This window comes from Oncorhynchus tshawytscha, linkage group LG30 (genome assembly GCF_018296145.1).
Source record: "Oncorhynchus tshawytscha isolate Ot180627B linkage group LG30, Otsh_v2.0, whole genome shotgun sequence".
In the NCBI taxonomy this organism is placed as follows: Eukaryota; Metazoa; Chordata; class Actinopteri; order Salmoniformes; family Salmonidae; genus Oncorhynchus; species Oncorhynchus tshawytscha.
This window is the reverse complement of record NC_056458.1, coordinates 7,390,234-7,416,382: the sequence shown is the minus strand read 5'-3', so window position 1 is coordinate 7,416,382 and position 26,149 is coordinate 7,390,234. Positions and strand designations below refer to the sequence as shown.

The 26,149-nt window shown below is 40.4% G+C and overlaps 3 protein-coding genes and 1 long non-coding RNA gene across 7 annotated transcripts; 1 reads left to right on the top strand and 3 right to left on the bottom strand.

Annotated features, from left to right (window-relative positions):
• Positions 1-282: 282 nt before the first annotated feature.
• Positions 283-12,230, bottom strand: pold3 (polymerase (DNA-directed), delta 3, accessory subunit). 2 transcript variants are annotated; one of them, XM_024394583.2, is made up of 12 exons: positions 12,088-12,230; positions 11,547-11,602; positions 11,335-11,434; positions 11,105-11,144; positions 3,327-3,459; positions 2,969-3,215; positions 2,801-2,873; positions 2,328-2,475; positions 2,012-2,121; positions 1,794-1,894; positions 1,587-1,665; positions 283-904 (listed from the first exon to the last, which is right to left on the bottom strand). In XM_024394583.2, exons 1-12 carry the CDS (start codon positions 12,142-12,144, stop codon positions 702-704), a joined length of 1,347 nt encoding a protein of 448 aa, XP_024250351.1. In that variant the 5' UTR covers positions 12,145-12,230; the 3' UTR covers positions 283-701. The 2 variants fall into 2 exon arrangements, with proteins under 2 accessions (XP_024250351.1, XP_024250352.1); XM_024394584.2 differs by having other exon boundaries at positions 1,794-1,885.
• Positions 12,231-14,551: 2,321 nt separating this feature from the next.
• Positions 14,552-15,887, bottom strand: LOC112228140. 2 transcript variants are annotated; one of them, XR_002949993.1, is made up of 4 exons: positions 15,582-15,887; positions 15,318-15,447; positions 15,145-15,234; positions 14,552-15,050 (listed from the first exon to the last, which is right to left on the bottom strand). It is a non-coding gene; the product is annotated as an uncharacterized LOC112228140 (long non-coding RNA). The 2 variants fall into 2 exon arrangements; XR_002949994.1 differs by lacking the exon at positions 15,145-15,234.
• A 3,235-nt stretch (positions 15,888-19,122) lies between these two features.
• LOC112228872 (sialidase-3) lies at positions 19,123-21,748 on the top strand. Of its 2 annotated transcripts, none has more exons than XM_024394586.2 (3): positions 19,123-19,311; positions 19,522-19,770; positions 19,912-21,748. In XM_024394586.2, exons 2-3 carry the CDS (start codon positions 19,540-19,542, stop codon positions 20,905-20,907), a joined length of 1,227 nt encoding a protein of 408 aa, XP_024250354.1. In that variant the 5' UTR covers positions 19,123-19,311; positions 19,522-19,539; the 3' UTR covers positions 20,908-21,748. The 2 variants fall into 2 exon arrangements, with proteins under 2 accessions (XP_024250354.1, XP_024250353.1); XM_024394585.2 differs by having other exon boundaries at positions 19,124-19,307.
• Positions 21,749-21,849: 101 nt separating this feature from the next.
• Positions 21,850-24,323, bottom strand: wdr73 (WD repeat domain 73). Its single transcript, XM_024394588.2, has 8 exons — positions 24,212-24,323; positions 23,895-23,962; positions 23,707-23,792; positions 23,516-23,604; positions 23,367-23,434; positions 23,006-23,170; positions 22,511-22,879; positions 21,850-22,363 (listed from the first exon to the last, which is right to left on the bottom strand). The coding sequence occupies exons 1-8, from the start codon at positions 24,271-24,273 to the stop codon at positions 22,125-22,127; spliced, it is 1,146 nt and encodes a 381-aa protein (XP_024250356.1). The 5' UTR covers positions 24,274-24,323; the 3' UTR covers positions 21,850-22,124.
• Positions 24,324-26,149: the final 1,826 nt, after the last annotated feature.

The following is a 26,149-nucleotide window of genomic DNA, read 5'->3' as shown; positions in this document are numbered from 1 at the left end:
TAACACCGCTATGGCACTGGATCAGACACTTCATTTGATTCCAAAGTGTGCTTCCAGATTCAAACCTTGCCAACGGCTGTCCATGTTCTAGCAATCACAATCGGAGAGCCTGAGTGACGTGTCAAAACCACAGGAAGCAAACCTATTACTCAAAGATAAGACCGGATACAGCTGAAATGCCACACCTGTATTTTCTACACAAACCAGTTACGTGATTGTTCATATACTGTGAATAATGAACACGGTTCAACTTGGCTTTAACATATTGTACAGAACACAATGTATGAAAATAGATTTAATGAACATACACGTTCAAACATTGAAGAACATATTCTACCAGCAAAAAAACAGCATCATAGACATGTTTGTTGGTTTTGTACGGGTTCACCACACCATGAACCCTTCAATACTTGCAGAATTGTAAACTAAACGTAAAAACCAAATATAAATGCTGCCATGATAAATGAGCTCTGATGGTACTTTACAATGCAAGTGGATATATTTATTCAATCGTATACAGTAATGTGGAAATTGATTGAAAAGTGTGATTTAAAAAAATGTAGAGCATTCTACCAAATGTTGCCAAATGATAGAACATCCATCCATCCTCTGGAGCGTTTGAAAATGTGTCCGTCTAGATTCTCTTCACTTGGGCCTCAAGCTCCTTATCAGTGTTCAGTGCAACAACATGAGTAGGTCTGTCATTTCTTCTGGAAGAATCCCATAATAGAAGCCTGCTTAGTAGATTTATTAGAGGCTGCAGCAGCTTTCTTACTTTTCTTCTCCTCCTCTTTTTTGCCAGTTGATGGCTTTGGTGGGTTTGGATTCTTCGGAGTTGGTTGACTGAACTTAAAGTCATCCTCAGTCTCGGAGTAGGATTCACTCTCATAGTCTTTCTCGGTCACTGGAAGGTAGACAATATTTAAATTATTTTCAGATCAGACAGCCTATAGAATATATATTTTATTTTGTATAGAAAGAATGGATTTAGTAACTTTGGGGAATATACAGTACCAGTCAAAAGTTTGGACACCTACTCATTCAAGGGTTTCTATATTTAAAAATATATATATTTTCTATATTGTAGAATAATAGTGAAGACATCAAAACTATGATATAACACATATGGAATTATGTAGTAACCAAAAGAGTGTTAAAACAAATCAAAATATATTTTAATGAGATTCTTCAAAGTAGCCACCCTTTGCCTTGATGACAGCTTTGCACACTCTTGGCATTCTCTCAACCAACTTCATGAGGTAGTCACCTGGAATGCATTTCAATTAACAGGTGTGCCTTGTTAAAAGTTCATTTGTGGAATTTCTTTCCTTCTTAATGCATTTGAGCCAATCAGTTGTGTTGTGACAAGATAGGGGGGGTGTACAGAAGATAGCCCTATTTGGTAAATAGATGTAGAAAATTGTAAAAATGAAGAAAAACCCTGGAATGAGTAGGTGTGTCCAAACTTCTGACTGGTACTGTAAATAACCTTCATGTTTATATCAGAGGAGTTAGGCCTAAGCAAAATGTTTTGATGTCAAATTGAAATAGAAACAAAAAACTCCCAACACAACTCAATATATTACCAATGCATCCTTCGTCATCCACAAATGTGCGCGATTTCAGGACACGTCTCCTCTTCCTTCGTTTACAATCTGAAAGCTCCTGCATGGATCGACAGGTAGTTGATCACAAATGGGTGATTAAAACTAAATGAAACACGCCAATTATACATCCTGCAACGTCGACAGTTTAGTACCCAAATTAAATAGCAGTCAAATGTGAAAGCTTACATCTGAATGTGAAACAGCAACTGGTTCTTTCTTTACTTGAATCTCAGGACTTGGTGATGGGTCCCTCTTTTCTTGCAACTGTGGAGGAGAGTCTGGAATAACTGTTAAAATAGAATAGTTCTGTTTTCAATCATGAAACAATTGAATAATGAAGTCCAGTGTGAATGTCGAGGGGAGCCCGAGCAATACGCTTCCCCTCCCTTTACAGCTGGTCTTACCCTCATCGTCACTACTGTCTGGCTCGGGCTTCTTTATCCTCCGTCTCTTCTTCCTCCGACTCTCGTTCTTCTCCTCTTCACTATCAGAATGTTCAAGACGCTTGGTCTTACTATTGAGAGGAAAATATCCTGTTAAAGAATACTCCGTTCAAAATGTCAATGTCGACCGCAAAGACAAGATTTTTTATTTTTTTAAATTTGTTCTGAGATACTACACAACCATAGTGTCCCAAAAAAATACTTCCTTTTATAAATCGCTAAAGTACCCATTTTACTTTTGTTAGGACAAAAGTTGTATATTCATAATAGTACACACCTTGTATCTTTCTCAACCACAGCATCCTTTGCTAATTCCTCCTTGACAGGAGTGTCTGCTTTAGGAGGTGGACTTGTGGGCTTCTCATCCACTGAGGAGGATGTCTGGGCTATTTCTACCTCTTCCTTGATGGATTTGTCAGGTTTTTCTGTGGTGGATATACAGGATTTATCTTAAGAGATTTAAAGGACAATAGTAGTATTTACATGTGAAACTATAGAAAGACATCCACCATATACAGTGGGGAGAACAAGTATTTGATACACTGCCGAAATGCAAATTAATTACTTAAATCATACAATGTGATTTTCTGGATTTTTGTTTTAGATTCCATCTCTCACAGTTGAAGTGTACCTATGATAAAAATGACAGACCTCTACATGCTTTGTAAGTAGGAAAACCTGCAAAATCGGCAGTGTATCAAATACTTGTTCTCCCCACTGTATATGATATGGGATTGTTGAAATACTTACTGGCTGCTTGTTTCGCAAAGAAGTTAGTCACAGGATTTGTTTTCGGAGCAGGTTTAGTTTTGGAGGTCTCAACCTACAATATCAAACAAATGTGACATCGGAAGTTAACATTACGTCTTGCAATTTAGAGCACATGTACACACTAACCAAAGAAACACAAACACATACCACAGGTGTAACCTCTTTCTGCTCCAATTTAATCTCTTTGCTTGAATCTTGATTCTTGGAGACATTCTTGTTTGCAAACATTCCCATAATGCCTTTGGGTTGCTTAGAGGTGGGTTTAGAGGCCAGATTAGAATGGTTTGCTTTGATTTGCTCCGTCTCTGGTGGTGGGGCCTGTGTCGTCTCACAGGCCAGCTGCACCTCTGCCGAGGACCTAGGCACTGCATCAGCACAACGAATTGCACTGTACCTGCAAATAGATATTATGTTCTGATAAATAGCCTAGGTCACTAAACCTTTGAATATTTCGCCAAAATTTCTCAATCTATTATTTTCACTTTAAGTGTAAATACCGATGTACCTGCTGCAATTTCTTAGATTCTCTTTCACAGCGTCATAATCAGCACTGTACAGAGGACCACTGTCTTTCAGCACAGCCTTCTGAACACTGTACACATGTACGCTGACCGTCAGGCTCATCTTTGACTTCGCATCTACAAAGGATGACAGATTGTGTTTTGGTGACAATTTCAGAACACTTCATATTCATCTTGATGAGAAGGAAACACCATAACAAATCAAGTCAGGAAATGAGGCAGGTGAACAGATCCCTAGTAAGTTAGGTGAATCTTTCCTTTCAAGCGCAATTCGATACACATCCATTGTAGATATGCCTTCAGAAGGTATTCCTACCTAGACTTATTCCACATTTGTGTTACACCCCAAATTCAAAATGGATGAAATATATCTACACAAAATACCCCATAATGACAAAGTGAAAATTAAGACATTTTTGCAAATGTATTGAAAATAAAATACAGAAATCGAATTTACATAAGTGCTCACACCCCTGAGTAAAGACTTTGTAGAAGCACCTTTGAGTCTTTCTGGGTAAGTCCCTCGGAAACATTCACTTCTTGGTAAGCAACTGCAATGTACATTTGGCCATGTGTTTTATGTTATTGTCCTGCTGAAAGCTGAATTAATCTCCCAGTGTCTGGTGGAAAGCAGACAACCAGGTTTTCCTCTAGGATTTTTCCTGTGCTTAGCTCCATTCAGTTTATTTTTTTATCCTGGAAAAACTCCCCAGTCCTTAACAATTACAAGCATACCCATAACATAATGCAGCCACCACTATGCTTGAAAATATGGAGAGTGGTACTGTGTAATGTGTTGTATTTGCCCCAAACATAACACTTTCTATTCAGGAATATAAAAGTGAATTGCTTTACCACATTTTTTGCAGTATTACTTTTTATTCTGTACAGCCTTCCTTATTTTCAGTCTGACAATTAGGATAATATTGTGGAGTAACTACAATGTTGATCAATCCTCAGTTTTCTCCCATCACAGCCATTATACTCCAACTGTTTAAAAGTCACCATTGGCCTCATGGTGAAATACCCAAGCGTTTTCCTTTCACCTGTATCTTTGTAGAGACACCATCCACTGCTTTTTTAAAACTTCTACCCAGCTACCAATAGGTACCCTTCTTTGCGAGGCATTGGACAACCTCCCCTGGTCTTTGCGGTTGAATCAGTGTTTGATATGCTCGACTGAGGGACCTAATTGTATATGTGGGGTACAGAGATGAGGTAGTCATTCAATGTTAGAGACTATTATTGCACAAAGAGTGAGTCCATGCAACTTATTAAGCACATGTTCACTCCTGTTTATAACAAAAGGGGTTGCATACTATTGACTGACGACAGTTCAGCTTAATTTTTTTATTAATTTGTCAAAATAACAAAAAACATAATTCCACTTTGGCACTATGGGGTATTGTGTGTAGAACTGAGACAAACAAACACAAATCACAATTTCATACATTTTAAACTCAGGCTGTAAGACAAAATGTGGAAAAAGACAAGGAGTGTGAATTGAATACCTTCTGAAGACACTGTTTGAAACTATCAGTATCTTCAATCTGGTTTGATTTAGCTTTTTGTCCCCCCCACACTGATTAACTTGTAATTTTAGGAACAGCAAAAATAGTTTGAGCAAGCAATATGTCAATATCTTTATATTGGCTTTGTCATAGCGCATCACTAATGTATTTCAATCACCATTTTATTTCAGCGGGCTCGATCTCGCTTTGAAAAAACTTTAAGCCAATTCCCAATGATATTGGGCCGGATGCTAATATGGGAAAACTGATGAATTGATCAGAGAAATTATAGTCAAAGCTTTTCTTTTAGGCTATTTACAGAAAAAGAAGTCCTGGACGCTTTGCTAGCAATAGACAAGAAATCCACAGGGGCCGACCAATTGGATCCCGGTCTGCTTTAGTGTGCAGGGCCCATCATTGTTGGCATAATATCCCACATTAAACATTGTTATCACGAGAATAAAAAGCAACAACAAAAAAAAGTATAGAAATCAGCTTGTGCTGCCACTCCATAAGGGCACGGATAGTTGTGATCTTAAATCATTTTTTGCCCCATTTCAAGGCTTCCTTGTCGAAATAAGATTCTTGAATCTTTAGTAAAATGTACAACTTTGCTCTTTTTTTCCCCCTTCTTTAAATCTGAGAAATGTATTTAAAATGTAAACCAATCAGGGTTTAGCACCATCACAGCAACCACTTTAGTTGTTCATGATCTTATCCATGCTTTAGACACTAAAAAGAAATGCTGCTTTGTTTGTGGACCTGTCAAAAGATTTGATTCTGTTGATCAGGCCATTTGATTGAATTAGTTGTCCTCGATAGGCATGAGCTCTGACGGCTGTTCGTGGTTTCATGATTATCTAAGTGACAGAACTCAGGCCATCGTGATTGATGGGGTTAAGTCTGAATTTCCTGACGTACATAAAGGTGTACCACAGCGGGTGTTTTTGGGCCAGTTTCCCCCCCCCCCACTATTTATATGTACACACCATTGGTCAATCTGCACTTCCTTTACAGTGCATTCAGGAAAGTATTTAGACAGCTTCACTTTTTTCACATTTTGTTACGTTACAGCATTATTCTAAAATGGATTTAAAAAAAAACTCATCCTCAGGCCTCCCGAGTGGCGCGGTGGTCTAAGGCACTGGGTCGCAGTGTTAGCTGTGCCACTAGAGATTCTGGGTTGGAGTCCAGGCTCTGTCGCAGCCGGCCACGACCGGGAGACCCATGACCGCACAATTGGCCCAGCATCGTCCGGGTTTGGCGGCAAGAATGTCCTTGTCCCATCGCACTCTAGCGACTTCTGTGGCGGGCCGGGCACAGTGCACGCTGACACAGTCGTCAGGTGTACAGTGTTTCCTCTGACACATTGGTGCGGCTGGCTTCCGGGTTAAGCGAGCAGTGTGTCAAGAAGCAGTGCAGCTTGGTTGGGTTGTGTTTCGCATCTCCCGAGTCCGTACGGGAGTTGCAGCGATGAGACAAGACTAACTACCAATTGGATACCACGAAAAGGGGGGTAAAAAATAAATTTAAATAACTTTCCTCAAACTACACACAATATGAACACAAGTCTGACATTTTGGAAAATGTATTACAAATAAAAACTGAAATATGTAAAATATATATATATATATAAGTATTCAGACCTTTTGCTATGAGACTCAAAATTGAGGTCAGGTGCATCCTGTTTCCATTGTTCATCTTTGAGATGTTTCTACAACTTGGAGTCCACCTGTGGTAAATTCAATTGATTGCACATGATTTGCAAAGGCACACACTGGTCTATATAAAAGGTCCCACAGTTTACAGTGCATGTCAAAGCAAATACCAAGCCATGAGGTTGAAGGAACTGTCCGTAAAAGCTCCGAGACAGGATTGTTCGAGGCACAGATCTGGGGAAGGGCACCAAAACATTTCTGCAGTATTGAAGGTCCCGAAGAACACATTGGCCATCATTCTTAAATGGAAGAAGTTTGGAACCACCAAGACTCTTCCTAGAGCTGGCCAACCGGCCAAATTGAGGAATCGAAGGTGGTCAGGGAGGTGACTAAGAACCCAATGGTCACTCTGATAGAGCTCCAGAGTTCCTCTGTGGGGATGGGAGAATCTTCCAGAAGGACAACCATCTCTGCAGCACTCCACCAATCACACCTTTATGGTAGTGGCCAGACAGAAGACACTCCTCAGTAAAAGGCACATGACAGCCCATTTGGAGTTTGCCAAAAGGCACCTAAAGGACTCTGACCATGCGAAACAAGATTCTCTGGTCTGATGAAACCAAGATTGAACTATTTGGCCTGAATGCCAAGTGTCACGTCTGGAAGAAACCTGGCACCATCCCTACGGTAAAGCATGGTGGTGGCAGTATCATGCTGTGGGGATGTTATTCAGCGACAGGGACTGGGAGACTAGTCAGGATCCAGGCAAAGATGAACAGAGAAAATTACAGAGATCCTTGATGAATAACTGCTCCAAAGTGCTCAGGACCGCAGACTGGGGTGAAGTTTCACCTTCCAACAGGACAACACAGACAAAACAATGCAGGAGTGGCTTCGGGACAAGCCAGAGCCCAGACATGATCCCAATCAAACATCTCTGTAGAGACCTGAAAATAGCTGTGCAGCAACACTCCCCACCCAACCTGGCAGAGCTCGAGAGGCTCTGCAGAGAAGCAGGGGATAAGCTCCCCAAATACAGGTGTGCCAAGTTTGTAGCATCATACCCAAGGAGACTCGAGGATGTAATCGCTGCCAAAGCTGCTTCAACAATGTACTGAGTAAAGGGTCTGAATACTTATGTAAAATGTCATATTTCAGTATTTAATAAATTATCAAAAAATTCTAAACCTGTTTTTGCTTTTTCATTATGGGGTAGTGTCTGTAGATTGATAAGGAATACATTTTTGAATAATCCTGTAATGTAACAAAATGTGGAAAAAGTCAAGGGGTCTGAATACTTTCCGAATGCACTGTATATGCGGATGATACTAGTATGTATGCCATTTCCCCGACTGTTGATCTGGCTGTATCAAAACTAGTCAGAATTTATAGCTGTGCATGAATGCCTTGACAATTTAAAACTTGTGCTTAATATGGGCAAAACAAAATGTTTTTAAACTCTCATAAGAATGTTTCAGATGAACTACATGTTCACTCATTAGATGGCTCACCAATCATACCTGTTCCCGCATATAAATACTTAGGCATTTGGATCAGTGGAGGACGACTCATAATAATGGCTGGTAATGGACCTAATGCAATGGCATCAAACACCTGGAAACCATGCGTTTGATACCATTCCACTGATTCCGCTCCAACCATTACCACAAGCCAGTTCTCCCCAATTAAAGTACCACCAACCTCCTTTGATTTGGATTGATATGGAGTTGACGTAAAAATAATAAAAATAAACATTTTGACGAGTTGGTTAAGTCAAGATTTAACGTTGTCTTTTTCTACCTAAACAGATCATGCCCCTAAGCAGTAGGAAGCAGATTATTCAGTCAATCTTTATCTGTTCTTGATTATGGTGATATTATTTATCAAAGTGCAACTGCTGCTACTCTGAAACCTTTGGATGCCCTTTTCTGATACTCACCACTGCATCCTGTATCAAAAGGTTGGCTGAACTTTGCTAAAGACCCGTCGATCTCTACATTGTTTAGAAGGCCCTACTTCATAAACGTCTGTCTTATCGAACTTTGCTGCTGAAGTATACGTATCGGAGTTACTTAACCCGGTCACATGATTGGTTAACTCGAGGTTCCTAGGGTCTCCGACTACGTAAGTCTACTTTTAATGCACTGTATTCCTGGAACAAAATTCTAAATACACTTCATGTTGATGTTCTGGTGCCATTGGGGCAATTTAAAGCTTTGATTGGGGGACTTATTTGGGGAGGAATGTAACTATTTTTCTGGTTGATTTGTAATGTTTTATCTGTGCTTCCCATGACTGTTTATACAGACACACACACAGTACCAGTCAAAAGTTTGGACACCTACTCATTCAAGGGTTTTTCTTTGTTTTTACTATTTTCTACATTGTAGAATAAAATTGAAGACATCAAAACTATGAAAACACATATGGAATCATGTAGTAACCAAAAAGTGTTAAAACAAAATATATTGTAGATTCTTCAAAGTAGCCACCCTTTGACTTGATGAAAGCTTTGCACACTCTTGGCATTCTCTCAACAAGCTTCCCACATATGCTGAGCACTTGTTGGCTGCTTTTCCTTCACTCTGTTGTCCTACTCATCCCAAACCATGTCAATTGGTTTGCGGTTGGGTGATTGTGGTGGCCAGGTCATCTGATGGAGCACACTATCACTCACCTTCTGTGGTCAAATAGCCCTTACACAACCTGGTGGTGTGTTTTGGGACATTGTACTGTTGGAAAAACAAATGACAGTCCCACTAAGAGCAAACCAGATGGGATGGCGTATCGCTGCAGAGTACTATGGTGGCCATGCTGTTTAAGTGTGCCTTGAATTTGAAATAAATCAGATTTATTTGGGCTGCAGTTAATTTCCAATTTCTGAGGCTGGTAACTAATGAACTTATCCTCTGCAGCAGTGGTAACTCTGGGTCTTCCTTTCCTGTGGCGGTCCTCATGAGAGACAGTTCCATAATAGCGCTTGATGGTTTTTGAGACTGCAAAATTTTCCAGATTAACTGACCTTTGTGACTTCAAGTAATGACGGACTGTGGTTTATTTTTGCTTATTTGAGCCGTTCTTGAAATAATATGGACTTGGTCTTTTACCAAATAGGGCTATCTTCTGTATACCAAACCTACCTGTCACAACACAACTGATTGGCTCAAACGCATTAAGGACAGAAATTCCACAAATGAACTTTTAACAAGGCACACCTGTTAATTGAAATGCATTCCAGGTGACTACCTCATGAAGCAGTTGATGTCTTCACTATTATTCTACAATGTAGAAAATAGTAGAAAGAAATAAAAACCCTTGAATGAGTAGGTCCAAACTTGTGACTGGTACTGTGTGTGTTATTAGAGGTCGACAGATTATGATTTTTCAACGCCTATACCGATTATTGGAGGACCAAAAAAAGCCACGATTTTTATATAGATAGATATATCTATCTTATCTATGTGTGTAATAATGACAATTACAACAATAATGAATGAGCACTTTTATTTTAACTTAATATAATACATAAATAAAATCAATTTAGTCTCAAATAAATAATGAAACATGTTCAATTTGATTTAAATAATGCAAAACCAGTGTTGGAGAAGTAAAAGTGCAATATGTGCCATGTAAAAAAAAGAAGCTAACGTTTAAGTTTCTTGCTCAGAACATATGAAAGCTGGTGGTTCCTTTTAACGAGTCTTCAATATTCCCAGTTCGCAACAAGCCAGGCGGCCCAAACTGCTGCATATACCCTGACTCTGCTTACACTGAACACAAGAGAAGTGACACAATTTCAGGCACCGCATTGATTATATGCAGCGCAGGACAAGCTAGTTAAACTAGCAATATCATCAACCATGTGTAGTTAACTAGTGATTATGTTAATATTGATTGTTTTTTTATAAGATAAGTTTAATGCTAGCTAGCAACTTACCATGGCTCCTTGCTGCCTGCACTCACGTAACAGGTGGTCAGCCTACCAGGCAATCTTCTCGTGGAGTGCAATATAATCGGCCATAATTGGCAATTGTTATGAAAACTTGAAATTGGCCATTCCGATTAGTCGGTCGACCTCTAGTGTGTGTATATTCATGTTGTATCATGCAGGGCATATTTGAAAAAATAATACCCAGGTGTCAATAGGTCTTCCCTGGTAAAATAAAAGGCTAAATACAAAAAAACATTAATTCTACCACAGCTTTAGATTTCACCCAGTCTCAAAAGCTAATAGTTTTGATAATTTGGAACTTGCATAATGATTGCTGTCCTCGTCATGAAATTACAACTTTACCCTGTTCATGTAAAAATGACCAAATGCACTTGTAGATCAATGTCCTACATAGTTACAAGCATAAAGGTTTGATAGGCTACAGAAGGAGAGGACGCATCAATTCAGTCAACAGATTTAAGGTATTTTCAGAATAAGACAGAAAGAAAATAGTATGATTCATAGCTTTTGAATCCATTTTCTGACCAATGAATACTTCATTCGGATCGGTTTGGACTCCAGCGGACCGATGCGCTCACATCTTAAAACATTTGAAACGGTATCGATGCATATGGGTGAATTGTTAAATCCTTACAACTTACCCTCCAGCTGATCCTCTCGCACTACTGACACCTTGTGACTCTGAAAAGAAAGCATTAAAAAAAAAACATTAAAAAGACCTAAGCACTGCATATAACACTGGAACTAAAACAAAGTAAGAATCCTAAGTCCAAATAGGCTTACTGCTTGCTGTATGTCATGTTCTGAAGGGGCATGGTGAGCAGTTGTGTGCATTGTGCATAAAAATTGGCATTTTGGCTTGTTCTCTTACCGTGGTACCATTCTCAACAAACTTGCCAGACACAAGGTAGGTAGCATGGAGCCGAGCAGAGCCTTCTTTCCTCTTTTGATCCAAGTAATGGTAGAGCATTCTGAAATAGACACATTGTGGTGGAACCATAGACTCATTTACAGGTGGTGGTTTAAACACAACAAAACGTTGGAAGGCAAGTAATGTGGGTGGTTCTGGATAACGTTACTCACTGTTTGGCTAGGTTGACATGGACCCCAAGGGTGAGACTCAGCCATTTGTAGGTCACCTGTTTGAACACACACACAAGAGAACACAACAGTCTGTTGTCAACATAGATATGGCCGGGATGCACCGGGATGAACAAAAGTATTGCGTAATTGGTCAGACTTTTACGCAGCTAACGTGGTCTGTCCACGAGAGATTAGGGATGCATAACTAACTACAGTACCTAAGTAACGACGTAACTTACATCACAACAATATATTTAACCCTGACAACTTCGCAAGCTCTGGTGTATTCCTATCTTCTAGGATTGCAGCTCCAACCTTCCCCAATTCAACCAACTGTAGCTAGTTAGCTAGTCTCGAAATGTGGGGCCTGCTGATGCTGTCCAAACCCACTGCACCATTCAAGCTGTGCGAGTGATGGCTAAAGTTAGCTAGCCAGCCTGAGCACAGTCAGATAGCTACTGTAGCTAACTTCTATTGGCCCCAGCAGCAAGCTAACAGTAGGTGGATAGATCGCGATATATTAGTTAACTAGGTGACTTACGATTTTATTCTGGTCGTTGACAAATTCATCAATATTATCCAAGTAAAGGTCATCCATTGTGCAATGTATGAAGCTAACGAGTCGATAGCTCTTCTACCTCCGTTTCTGTTTCAGGCGGGAAGGGAAGACACTGACGTCACAGACGCGCTTTATTTACTTTCTTTCATCCCTTGGTGTGGGATGTGTTCAAGAGCATCAAGGGTTCGGGGTCTGTGCATTGTATTTGTACGGAATCATCATGACACACAAAGTTGATGCTATATCACATTGGTCCCTTGTAAAATGGACAGTTTTATAAACTCATTTATTAACACAGATGTTATTGCTACCCAGCTGAATTACAAAAATAATCCACAAGCCTGGGTGACAGCCCAGGACATTTGCAAGATCCACTATCACCCTCTTGTCAAGGTTGAATAAAGTTTAAACAGCTATTTGAAATAACACGACAGACTATCAAGGCAAACAAATGCATGATGTCATACATTACAGTTGTAATAGGCTAAATAAACTCAATCAAGAATGTTTTCCCTGCTTTCATGTGAACCATCTTGCAGCCTACTTTTTCTTCATACTCCTCAGCAAAGTCAAAGCCTCTTCCTTGAAAAACACCCCTGCCCTCTAAGACGCTGGCTACAAAACAAACAGGATTACATATTCAACTAATACATACAATAGATATGCACTTCATGTAATCAATGAGGATAAAAATAGGTTTAGTAGGCCTACCTACTTAGAGGGATTTCGCTGATTGTTGTCCTCTCCTTTATTTGTATGAGCATCTCTTCAACTATTTCCCCTCTCTGCTGTATTGGTCTCAGATGATAGATTTCCAATCTGAGAATTAAAGGTTGTTGTTTCATTATTAAATACGGATGACTGCCATTACATTTGAATGCAGATACCTTGTGACAGATAAAATCATATGTTGACATCTTCATTAGGGACATCCTTCAATAGTTATTCACATAGCTCACCTTTTGTCCCCCCTCTTCTATATGGTTTCTCTATGCAATCAAGATTAGGTTCGGGATTTCTTTAAACTTGGAGATTCTTGAGTGTTTGTTCCAACATTCTCATCACATGTTCTATTCCTGTATGACACACATTTACATTACTTAAGGTATTGCAGTGTAGCATTGAAATTGTACAAAATTGCTTTGACTCGTAGAAAAACTCGACTTCAAGTAATCATAAAAGGGCCCTCACCAACAGGTTCTACAATGTTTGGCAACCAATATTTTTTATTTTATTTATCCGTTATTTTACCAGGTAAGTTGACTGAGAACATGTTCTCATTTACAGCAACAACCTGGGGAAAGGTTACAGGGGAGAGGGGGATGAATGAGCCAATCGTAAACTGGGGATATATTAGGTGACCGTGATGTTTGATGGCCATATTGGGAATTTAGCCAGGACACCGGGGTTAACACCCCTACTCTTACGATAAGTGCCATGGGATCTTTAATGACCTCAGAGAGTCAGGCCACCCGTTTAACGACCCATCTGAAAGACGGCACCCTGCACAGAGCAGTTTCCCCAATCACTGCCTTGGGGCATTGGGATATTTTTTTTTTTTAGACCAAAGGAAAGAGTGCCTCCTACTGGCCCTCCAACACCACTTCCAGCAGTATCTGGTCTCCCATCCAGGGACTGACCAGGACCAAACCTGCTTAGCTTCAGGACCAAACCTGCTTGGCTTCAGAAGCAAGCCAGCAGTGGGATGCAGGGTGGTATGCAACTGGCTATAGCAATTTATAGACTCATTTTTCTCAAACTCTTTGACTTGTCTCGTCAGATAGATGGCATTCAGATTCATTGTGTAAATCTATCACTCATGGTACTGGCTAGAGCGGAATGGTATCAAATGGTTGTGTTTGATGCCATTTGCGCTGTTCCTACCATTATGAACCAGTGGAGGCTCCTCAAAGGAAGAGGACCATCCTCAGTGAATTTCATAAAAATAGTAAAACTGAGACAGTTGAACTTTTTCTTAAAATGAAGCAGCAAGAGTCCATTTTTCATCATTAGCAAATGTAGCTGGGTAGTTTAGTTAACACCTGGCTTTAACAGAGGGATGCCATGTTAACTAGCTTGCTATGACTATCCAACAAAACACTAGAACTCTTCCAAGGTAAGCTTTTGGTTTTACAAATTGCCACCGGGGTCCACTGGCGTAACTGCTAAACTGCTTACTGACTGTACACTAAAGTTACTGCATGAGTGTGTGGTTACTAACACGTTAGTTCTATTAGCTATGCTGACTAGGACGTTACTTTAGCTAATATGGAGACAACGATGTAGGCTGTGTGTAGCGGTTATGACATGATTTGGCTTGGAATATTCTCCCCCCCCACATGCAGCTGATGTGTTCTTTTGTGGATTTCAATGAAGGGGAAAGATGAAAGTGCACAGAGGCGAGAAGGAATACAACGAGGCTGCTATGAAAGTGCACTTTGTTTAGTCGTGATCAGGGGTTTATTCATGCTGATGATTCTGTTGAAAAACATTAGTTAAATGGAAGCAAACAAAACAGGGATTTTAACAAATTACCTAGAGAAAGATGAATGTTCATCAATTAGTTTCAATATCAAAAGTGAGTCACTGTTAGACCAAAATGCAGTGTTTACAAAATATTGAAATGAAAACAAAGACTGTCCAGTCATATTTAACTTTCCAGGTGAATGCAAAGCCAAAATGTGGATTCAATTGTTTTTGCATTTGAACCTGTCGTTTGGAATCAACACATAATATCAAAAGGTTTCACAACGTCTGGTGCCAATTTCCTAGACACAGAAAGCCTAGTCCTGGACTAAAAAGTATTTTCAATGGAGAGTCTATTGAGAATGTATTTTAGTCAAGGCTTAATCTGGGTCTTGGAAACCAGCCCCTGATGTCTTCTTGCACCTAATTCTAATACCCAGCCTTTCCTGGAGGAAGTCAGTCAGCAGTACAGGGGTGACCTGGATGGGAATACAATGAATGATAAGAAAATATTTAAGTTAATAAAATCTGTTACTACTTAATAATGGCTTCACATAAGTAGAGTTAACATACCACTTCCCCCATGTGGTCAGTGGGTTGGAGTGAATAACAAGCTCACTGAGCAAACACAGCTACAGACAACAGTGCTTCTTCCTCAACAATCTGGAGGCGATAACGAGACAAGGGACTTCACTGACCCGCAGTATATATAGTCTTCCTGAAATATAGCTTGACAATGTACATACCTTATGATCAGCCACATTGAGGAAACAAAGCTCTGGTAGTAGCAAACCGTACGCTCCATACAATTCCTCTGTCCTCAGCATCCAGGAATGTGTGAGTGGGGGAATAGTTTTTGGATTGACCACACTCATCCTATAAGAGAAAAAACATGCAGAAAACTAGTACATGTTGGTTTTATAGAGCATGAAGTAGTAATAAAAAGCAAAGTGAGCAAAATCAACTTTATACAAGCCAGCTACGTTATTTTGACAATATAGTATACCAACCATTAATGTATTCAGTCTCCAACCCCTCAGAGACAGGAGGATTCCCGAAATCCTGTTCAATCACAATTTTGTTCCAGACACACCTGCGGTTGTTACAAATATCCCTTCTGTTCCAGGTTCCTCGGTAACACCTTTGGTACTACTGAGATGTGGTTCTCCTGCAGGTGTAAATGCTGTAGTCTAAAACAGACAATGACCTACACTGAGTTTACAAAGCATTAAGTACACTGTCCTAATGTTAAGTTCCACCATTACCACACCCTGTTCAAAGGCACTTCAATATTTTTTGTCTTGCCCATTCACCCTTTGAATGGCACACATAGACAATCCATGTTTCAATTGTCTCAAAGCTTAAATATCCTTCTTTAACCTGTCTCCTCCCCTTCATCTACACTGATTGAAGTGGATCTAACAATTGCAATCAATAAGGGATCATAGCATTCACCTGGTCAGTCTAGGTCAGTGGTTCCCAACTCCAGTCCTTCAGTTACCCCAAAATCACACATTTTTGTTGTAGCCCCGGACAAGCACACCTGATTCAACTCATTGAGGGCCTGAGTTGTCAGGTGTGTTGTCAAATTGAATCAGGTGTGCCTGTCCAGGGCTACAATAAAAATGTGTACTGTTGGGGATACTCGAGGACCGGCGTTGAGAACCACTGGTCTATGTCATGGAAGAGCAGGTGTTCTCAATGTTTTGTACACTCAGTGTATTACCACGGCAGTTTACAGATATGCAGGTAGGTGTGCATTATGCACTGTAATGTACTACACTGTTTTCTTCCATTTACCATACTGTGGACAGGAATAATACTACGTTTTGAAACTATGACTGACCTTTTCAGGTTGGCAAGGCTTCTGAAGACACCAGGGGACAGCTTATTGTCATCTACTGTAGCATCAGTTTGAAATCGCATGCCATTATCCTTTGCCCTATTCAGTAGGAGTAAATATGAACATATTCCACACACTTCTAGAATTCTAAAAGTTACTTAAGTGTCTATTGTCTATCACTATTCGCAGGTATTCTGTTCAAAAGTGTATGAAGAGAGAACACTTGGTAAATTTCTCCTCTTTGTCATCCTATACTGCCACCCAGTGGAATGTAAGGTACACCGACTTTTACCAGATAACAAATCATAAGAGCCACATTTCTGAGCACTTGCACACCAGGAAGCCACTCGTTTCATTCTAGTGGTTAAACCCTGTTGAGCAGGAAGGTTTCATCTATGACTGAGGGAACTAAACCAGAAAACTGCACTTGCCTACAGTTTAAAATCTACAATAAAAACAATGTGATTCCAATATGAACATGAACTCACAGCTGTGAGGGGTCATGGCGAGGGACAGCCTTGTTGGGAGGAAGGCCTGAAGCTGATTTTGTTTTGCATGTTATTTTGGCATTAATACGTGTCACATATACGTTTGCAAACAATGTAAAAATATATATCATTGAGTTAATACAAACGTGATCTCTTTTTTTTGTTTTCATGAGTAAGGCAGCTCCAAAATGCAGGTGTTTCAGCCTAGCTCAGTGCTTTCTGTGGTGGTGGGGCAAGCCAGCAGAAAATATGGAGCATTGCGCCATGATTGGCTCAGTGTTCTGTCACTCATGGGGACACTATGTCACCGCCAAGTCTTAAGGGTAGAGCTAGAACAATCTAGCCCCGTGGGTGCTGCCATAGAGTTACATTAGAAGTGCCCATCCAAGAAGAGTCAAGGTCATTGGCCACAGATAAAATGAAGGCAAATCACGTTATATGTACAGAAACTTTGATTGGACTGATCATGTCAACATCATATTTTCAAAATCTTAGCTAGCAGTCATCATCATGAATCAAATCGACAATCTACTGGCAAATCCTTGTCATATGAAGAGAAATAATGAAGAGAAATTGAGAAAACGTATCGTTGCTCATCGGCCATTGAACATAAACATTACACAACAAGTTGAAAATCGCAAATTCAACGATGAGTGGTTTGGAAGGAATCCGTGACAGTGGCTAACTGCAAGCATTGCAAAGCAATCAGTAGCCTGCTATTTGGTGGAGTGGCTGTGTGGTCCCATATCTGGGATTAAGGGGCTCTTTTCCAAGTTTAAAATGATAAACATTCAACATTGGCCAATGCTGTCAATGAAGCATGATTTGTGCTGCGCTCAAAACAACTGTTAACTCTGAACTGCGAAAACTTGACTTCAGTGAGTTCAAGACAACTGGGAAGTCGGGAATAAACGAGCTCCGACTGGGAAAATACGTTTTGAACGGTCATCCAACTCAGAATTGTAAATCCAACCTCTTTGTAGCGCTACGACCTGAAGATCATGACGTCATCATGATTCAACAATGTTTTTTTATGAGTTCCCAGTAGTTTTGAAATAATTTTTTTATGGTGCTGCATAAATGATGTAATATACCAGGGAGATATGTATACTGTAGCTAAGAAAGTAATACTAAGTGCATGTTGTGTAGTAAGATGTTAGTAGCCTATGTGCCTCACCCTAATAATTTGGTCTATTTACACCTCTTAATGTTGCCTGCTTTTCTGACTTGGTGGTGCACATGTAGCCTATAACCTGTTTTAGAGAAATGTAATCATCGAAACTTGTAAGAGCTTTCGATAACGACACAGGGTGAGACCCAGATGCAAACACAGGAGGCAGATGCGTCAAGTTTCTGATATTTATTAGACCACAAGGGGCAGGCAAGAGGCAGATCGAGGACAGGCAAAAGTTCATAAACCAGGTCAGAGTCCAAATGGTACAGGGTGGCAGGCAGGCTCGAGGTCAAGGCAGGCTGAATGGTCAGGCAGGTAGGCTGTGTCAGGGCAGGCAAGAGGTCAGAACCGGGAGGACTATAAAACAGACTAAGAAAAAACAGGAGTTCGGAAAAACACTCTGGTAAGCAAGACAAGACACACTGGCGACAGACAAACAGAGAACACAGGATTAAATACACTGGGAATAATGGGGAAGATGGGTGACTCCTGGAGGGGGGTGGAGACAATCACGAAGACAGGTACAACAGATCAGGGTGTGACACTTTCATTGTCTGCTTATATACCCCCTTTGTTTATCCTAGGGTTCTGACTTGGTGAACAGGTAAAACACTGTAAGAACGGCCCATGTTCTGAATTATGTAACTGTACATTTCAAAAGTGCTAAACAAATAGTTATATTGACTGCTGTTGGGACAACTTTATGTAGGCCCTAACAGTTTGTGGGCACCGTTTGTCAGCGTTATAGTGCAATTAATGTATTGTTTAGTATTGTGTAGTGGCTTTGTTGGCATGCATCCCACTTCCATCCCATACTAAAATCGCCACTGAGTAGGCAACCTATGTTTGTTGTGAGCTGGTTAAATATTTACACAACTTACTTTCCGATGTTATTTTCTCCCCCATAACTGTAACCAGCCATATATATATATTTATATATATCTCATTTAAAAAATACACTTTTCAGGATGTGGGAATTTGTAGGTATCCTAGCAACACGGCAACATTTGCAGTCTTGTACCACATTCCCGCCAGCGGTTGGCGGTATAGAATGATTTTGGTCTCTTTTGCGGCGCTACTGACGTTCCACAGCACAAGCGATGAGCCAACTACTTCTATTTCACGACACGCTTCCAAATTTGCGTACAAATTGTTTAAGAGATAGCTAAACTTTGACCGTTTTAACTGGGTCTCACGACGGTGTGATTTGTAGCCTAAAAAGCCAGCTCCCGTAAGTATGTGTTTTGACTAATTTCGACGTTAGGCTAGTATTATCTTTTTGCATGTTGTTTATTATTTTTCTTGAACGTCCGCTGTCGCGATATAACAGCATAATGTTAGCCGATTAAACTGAGAATCAGTGTTTTCATGTCCAGGCAGGGAATATTGTGAAATTTGCGTCTAAGGTGATTTGTCATGTGTGTAAGTAATCCCTCTGTTTGCAGGAACCAGGACATTTAGCTATGGGGAATACCTCATCAAGGAGTTATTTCCCGGGAATCAAAATGCAACCTGCTAAAACGACTCTGTTCAAACGGGAGCAAACTGGGACGACATACAGAATACCAGCTCTCATCTACCTAAAAGAGAGTCAGACATTCCTTGCCTTTGCAGAGAAGCGTTCTTCCCCCAGTGACATTGATGCAAAACTTATTGTTATGAGGAGAGGCACTCAACAAAATGGATCCACTCAGGTAAATGTCGACTTCAAATCTAAACACATCATAGTCATAATACACAGTTGAAGGTTTTCATGTTTAATTTAGTTGAGTTACATACATACATTTTTTATTTCTTATTGATGATTGTTTCAATACTTTCACATTGTTCCCCAGTGGTCAGAATCCCAGGAGCTATTATCAGCATGTTTACCACACCACCGCACCATGAACCCCTGCCCGGTGTATGAGAAGAATACCAAGACTCTATTCCTATTTTTCATCTGCGTTTTGGGTAACACTCCAGAGCACCATCAGATCTGTACAGGCAATAATAAGGCACACCTGTGTTACATCACCAGTAATGATGAGGGCCAGAGCTGGAGCCAGACAAAGGACTTGACAGAGAGTCTGATAGGCAAAACGGTCAGAAGGTGGGCTACATTTGCTGTGGGACCAGGCCATGGCATTCAAATGGAGAGTGGAAGATTGATCATTCCTACCTATGCCTATTATATCCACTGCAAATGCTTCTCCTTCCCCTTCCCCTTCACGGTACAACCACATGCTCTCTCAATATACAGTGACGACTTCGGTCAGACATGGCAAAGGGGCAGGATGCTTCAAAGAAAGTCCTGTGAATGTGAGATGGCAGAGATCATAGACCACGAGGGCAGCAGTCACCTGTACTGCAACGCCCGCCATAGAGGTCACAGAGTGGAAGCTTTGAGTGAGAGCAGTGGGGTTTACTTTGACAAGCCCAGCTTGGCTCCAAGGTTAGTGGAGCCGTGCCACGGTGGTTGCCAAGGCAGTGTGGTTGGCTTCCCTGCCCCTGAGCAAGGTGAAGAGGGCATGGGTGGTACCACATCACCACCACTGGCCTCAGACACGCAAACCTGGCTACTCTTCACCCACCCGACCAATAAGAGGACGAGGAAAGACTTGGGAGTGTATTTGAACCGTTCCCCACTGCACACGTCAGGTTGGGACCGGCCCTGGATCATCCACAGTGGACCCAGTGGCTACTCAGACCTGGCCTACATTGAGGACACGGAGCACTTTGCTTGCCTGATGGAATGTGGCGAGAATAGTGAGCTTGAACAGATTGCCTTTGTGTCTTTTCCCCTCAGTGATGTCATGCAGACCGTTGACGAGAAAGGAAATAACTTCTAGTTTGTTGTGTTTTTATTTAAGTACTACACTCCAATTCCAATCAGATTCAGTGGTCAGTTGAGGCACACGATCATCTTTATCCCCAATTTATATAAAAAGAAGCAATCTGAAAATAATGAAACATGATCATTTATATCAAAGTTGTTTCGTGTAAAAAAGGCAACTGACTACGATTTCTTGAAATGCGATCATAGTTAAATCAAATGTAATATATGTAGATGTGATCATTTTATGAAGTCTGACTGTATGCACTGCAATGCATGCTGTCATTGGATGCTAATCTCTAAGCAGTGGTCTATTTAAATGGCATACTTTTACTTGCAGTTGTACAATGAAACTCATGAAATCCCTTATGTTTGCCACACTTTGAAGACTACAACCACCTACAGGCCACGACCAGGCAACACTTCTGCTCCTCAGGCGTAACTTTAAGTCATACGCCCTATTGAATGAACAGACATCCCTGTATCATCAAGTGGTTGCTCATCTACTGTGACTCATCTGTTCCAACTGCATTGGCTTCCTAAACCCACACTCCATTCTGGTCTTTAAGCACGTTCTATCTTGTGTTGTACAGTTCACAAACAGTCCACATAGCACTGTAAATGTAGGACTACTTAATTTCTAAATGTTTTAATGCACAGGTGATAACTCCAATGTTCAAAATTAGTTGAATATGTTCCTTCTCTAAATGATGCTACAATAGTAGTTCTGCCTCAACTACCTCCACATTACTATCCTGCCTGCATCCTTGGCTATGCAGAAGATGCATAAAAACATTGTTAATCATTCATGTGAATGGCATGCAGAGCTCTCTTTTGAAAATAAAATTCCAACAAGCTGTGTTTATCTTTTTGATTGACATAATACTGTGAGCGAAGAAACTGAGATGCAAGTGATACTGCCGTCCACCTTTAGGTTCATGGTCCAGGGTTTGTCTTATTTAGCAGGTACATGAAGAGATCCGTTTAATGAAAATGTTATAGTGAAATATCTCTTACAATATATAATAGTACAAACCCAGAATACCGCTTCCATGCAAATGTGTGTACAGTATGGGAATAACAACTACTCATAAGAATGGGAAAACAAACAAGTGGCATCTTATCACAAATAGTGCTTTACATATTCCTTACATAATGAAAAGGACATGTCGACTTCAGGCAAGGTTCAACGCTGCATAATGATTAACATTGAGCTATAAGTGTGTTTGAATGTCAACAGCTGGCAGTGGCTTTGTCGACCCAGTCCCATACATGCACAGACCCGTCTACAGCAGCAGAGAGGACAGTCCTGGGTCGACTTGGATGCCAAACATGAGTGGTGACCACAGCTGATGAAGTGTCAAACTGATCATCGGACATCATGTGACCTCGGTGGATAAAAAGAGGCTGGAATTCCATCAACTCTGGTCTCCAAGAGGCAGTGTCATAGATTTGCACCATTCCATCAAAACCTAGACGGGAAGACAAATTCAATGGAAAAGTTCTGTATTACAAGAGCCTTCAATTGGAACATATATTTAGAAAGCAAGAAATTTGTACAATCCATAAGACATGAATTAAACACATAAAGCAGGATGAAGGCGTGACATTTTGCTCACCGGACACAGCAAGACAGTTGTCTAAAGCGGGCGCCCATGTCACCTTCATGAAGTCATCACTGGTAGTTTTCCTCTGGACATGAAGCTGGGCTTGACACAAGGGGGCTCTTAGGTCCCTTAGATCAGACACAACCACTTGGCAGGCAGAGGAGAGCCTTGCTACACTACAGGAGGATGGATCTGATGAGGACAGGTCTGTTTTAACACCCATACACCAGTGGACTCCCTTTCTCCCTCCAGCTGGGTTATTCTGAAGACCCGCAGGATTCCGTGTGTCCCCCACATACAGGTCACCATTGCAGGCACAAGCGAGAAATACACTGCCACTCACAAATTGCAGGGAGCTTAGTAAATCTGGAATGTCTTTCCCTGAGATGGAAGGAAAAAAAGATATCCGTGACTGTTATACACGTGTTTGTGCACCAACATTATACTCTATAGGAAATTAGAGTTGCCTGGAATGCTTCAGTGTCACTGTATAAAACAGGCTATTACCCATAGAGTAGAGTGGCTTCCCTGACGTCAGTTCAGTCAGTTGAATGTCGCTGATCTGAGAGCCATGAAGAACACATGGGCCTCCAGTTAACCCAGGGGCTATTTTGACACCTTTATCTGATGATGCACTCTTCAGTTGTAAAACTCCTGTCCTCTTTATGACATCTAGCATTTGAAGACAAATCCCGCAAGAGAAATAAGATTTCCATGTGGGTAAGACCGATGCTGACTGGGGCCTAATCAGGTTGTAAATCATCATTTGAATGTGCAGTATAAAGTGGAGAGTAGGACTGCAGGAACTGCAGTCTTATTATACTGTAATACACAGAAAAGGAGACAAGGAAACAGTAGGTCTACTCACCACAATCGTCTCCTCCTAAGTCCCACACCTGGAGATTGGAGTTGAAGCCATCATTGGTAACGACACACCTTAACAAGAAACAACAGTTTGAAGATGAAAGCTCATGGCAACAAAAGGAAGTTACATAATCAATGGCTACTATGATATACCTTGTTCCTGGAATGTGTTTGAGGCAATGAATGGAGCCATCTGAGAAACCTCCATGGACCACTTTGAAATCTCGTTCTGCACAAAGACCCTGCCCACATTGAATAGACACATTGGCAGTCAGTGACGTTCCAATACATAATTGATATCTTGAAACGTTTTGTTTCATGCTTTAATCATTTCAATCCTTTACCTGATTATCATCTGTGAAAAGTTTCAGTGGCAAAAGCAGCTCTAAAATCTCATTTTTATCTGAACTGTAACCTGCAACACATATAGCTGTGGGGTAAAGACAAAAAGTAATTTAAACACAATCAATGTGGTTGGTTGGTTATAATCAAAACATACTATATAGCCTTGTAAAATTATGAAAAGTCCTACTTTTTTCTGATGTCCATTCAATTACTCTTGTAGGATGTTCAAGTTGATACTCGTGAATATTATTGTATCTGAAAGAGAACTACGTGTGTAAGGTGAACTCGGTTTAGAGCAGGTGCATCACATTTAATAAGAAAAGCAGCAAGTATATACTGTTAAGAGATATTCTAGTCTTATCTGCAACGTCCTAAAACATTGCGCCTGTGAATGTACCCCTAGTGTTTTCCCACAGAGACACGTGAAACACGATTTAAGCAACTTCAATATATCAAGGAAGTCTCAACTCACTTTCACTATTTCACAAAATAATTCGTACTTACATTTTCAAAGACTCGATAAACCAGTCATCAAATTCATTCTCAACCGAAGAGGTTTCACCCATCTCGTCCACCGCTAAACAACTTCTGTACCTCCGCCTGTATTTGATTAGTAGCAGATAAGCAGCCGTGTTGCCACCTAGCGGATTGGAGTGTAGATCACAGCAACTCTCTGTAATGCGCATCCAGTCAAAGAGTGGGCCATGTCCACCAACCAAAACATAAACAATGAAGCAAATACATCCATCCCATTACATTTTCACATGCAAATAGCACTTGATTTAATATTTAATATGACAACAAAAACATAATAATGTTTTTACTGCTGCTCTTGAATTATTTGTTACTTTTATTTCTTGTTTGTTTTGTTTTTTCGTGAAAAGAATAACTGCATTGTTGGTTAAGTGCTTGTAAGTAAACATTTCACTGTAAGGTCTACAACACCTGTTGTATTCGGCACATGAGACAAATAAGATTCCTGGTAATCTTTACAGACTGTCGCTGTAAACCATAGTCAAAAGTAGTGGTTGATTAGGCGCTTGTCCCACTTGACTGCAAGTCGAGAAGTTGACTGTATGATGTGTCATGGTTGCAACGTTACACTTGGTTTAGAGCAGAAAGGTTAGCAGGTTAGCTATCTGCAGAGATACAGGTTAGCAGGTAAACTATCTGCAGAGATACAGGTTAGCTATCTGCAGAGATTCAGGTTAGCTATCTGGATAGATACAGGTTAGCTATCTGCAGAGATTCAGGTTAGCTACAGGTTAGCTATCTGAAGAGATACAGGTTAGCTATCTGCAGAGATTCAGGTTAGCTATCTGAAGAGATACAGGTTAGCTATCTGCAGAGATTCAGGTTAGCTACAGGTTAGCTATCTGAAGAGATACAGGTAAACTATCTGCAGAGATACAGGTTAGCTATCTGCAGAGATTCAGGTTAGCTACAGGTTAGCTATCTGAATAGATACAGGTTAGCTATCTGCAGAGATTCAGGTAAGCTACAGGTTAGCTATCTGAAGAGATACAGGTTAGCTATCTGCAGAGATTCAGGTTAGCTATCTGCAGAGATTCAGGTTAGCTACAGGTTAGCTATCTGAAGAGATACAGGTTAGCTATCGGCAGAGATACAGGTTAGCTATCTGCAGAGATAAGTCATGACATGGAGGTAGGTTTGTTCTGCCAGTCAAAAAATATACGTATTTTGATTCACTTTCAAAGCAAAGCATACATTTAATTATCTGCTCATAATTGAATCTTACTCTTTAATGTCAAACAGTACAGTACTAAATAGAAAAATATCCAAAGTTACACCGTGTTGTTCCAGAAAAGAGCATTCATGATTCTGTTAAACAATGTTCAACTCAGCACAATTATTCTTAATTTGAAATATAGCAGGGTATTTGTTAAAGTCTCTTTTCAAAAGAAAAAGTTTCAGTTGATCAAAATAAAGTACTAGTGAATAACATCAGAAACCCACCCTGTTCACTCCCCCTAAATTGCTGGGCTAAACCAGCTGGTGTAAGGGCTGTGTGGTTTACTGTGATATAACTGTGACGATAGAAAGCCTCATGTAAACAGATTTGTGGGGTTTACCCCATTGTGGTAGTGTCACGCTGTGCTGACTGAATAGCAGAGGTACAAAGATAGACTGATAGACGAAGAATACAAAGCAGTGCACAAAGCAGTGGCACTTGTTTACAGATAACATCCATGCCTTTAACCTCTACTGCACCAGGCCAGTCACAAGCTGTATCCTCCAGTGGTGTAAAATACTTAAGTAAAAATACATTAATGTACTACTTAAGTAGTTTTGGGGGATATCTGTAATTTACTATTTATTTTTATTTTTTTACTTTTACTTCACTACATTCCTAAAGAAAATAATGTGCTTTATACTCCGTACATTTTCCCTGACACCCAAAAGTACTTGTTACATTTTGAA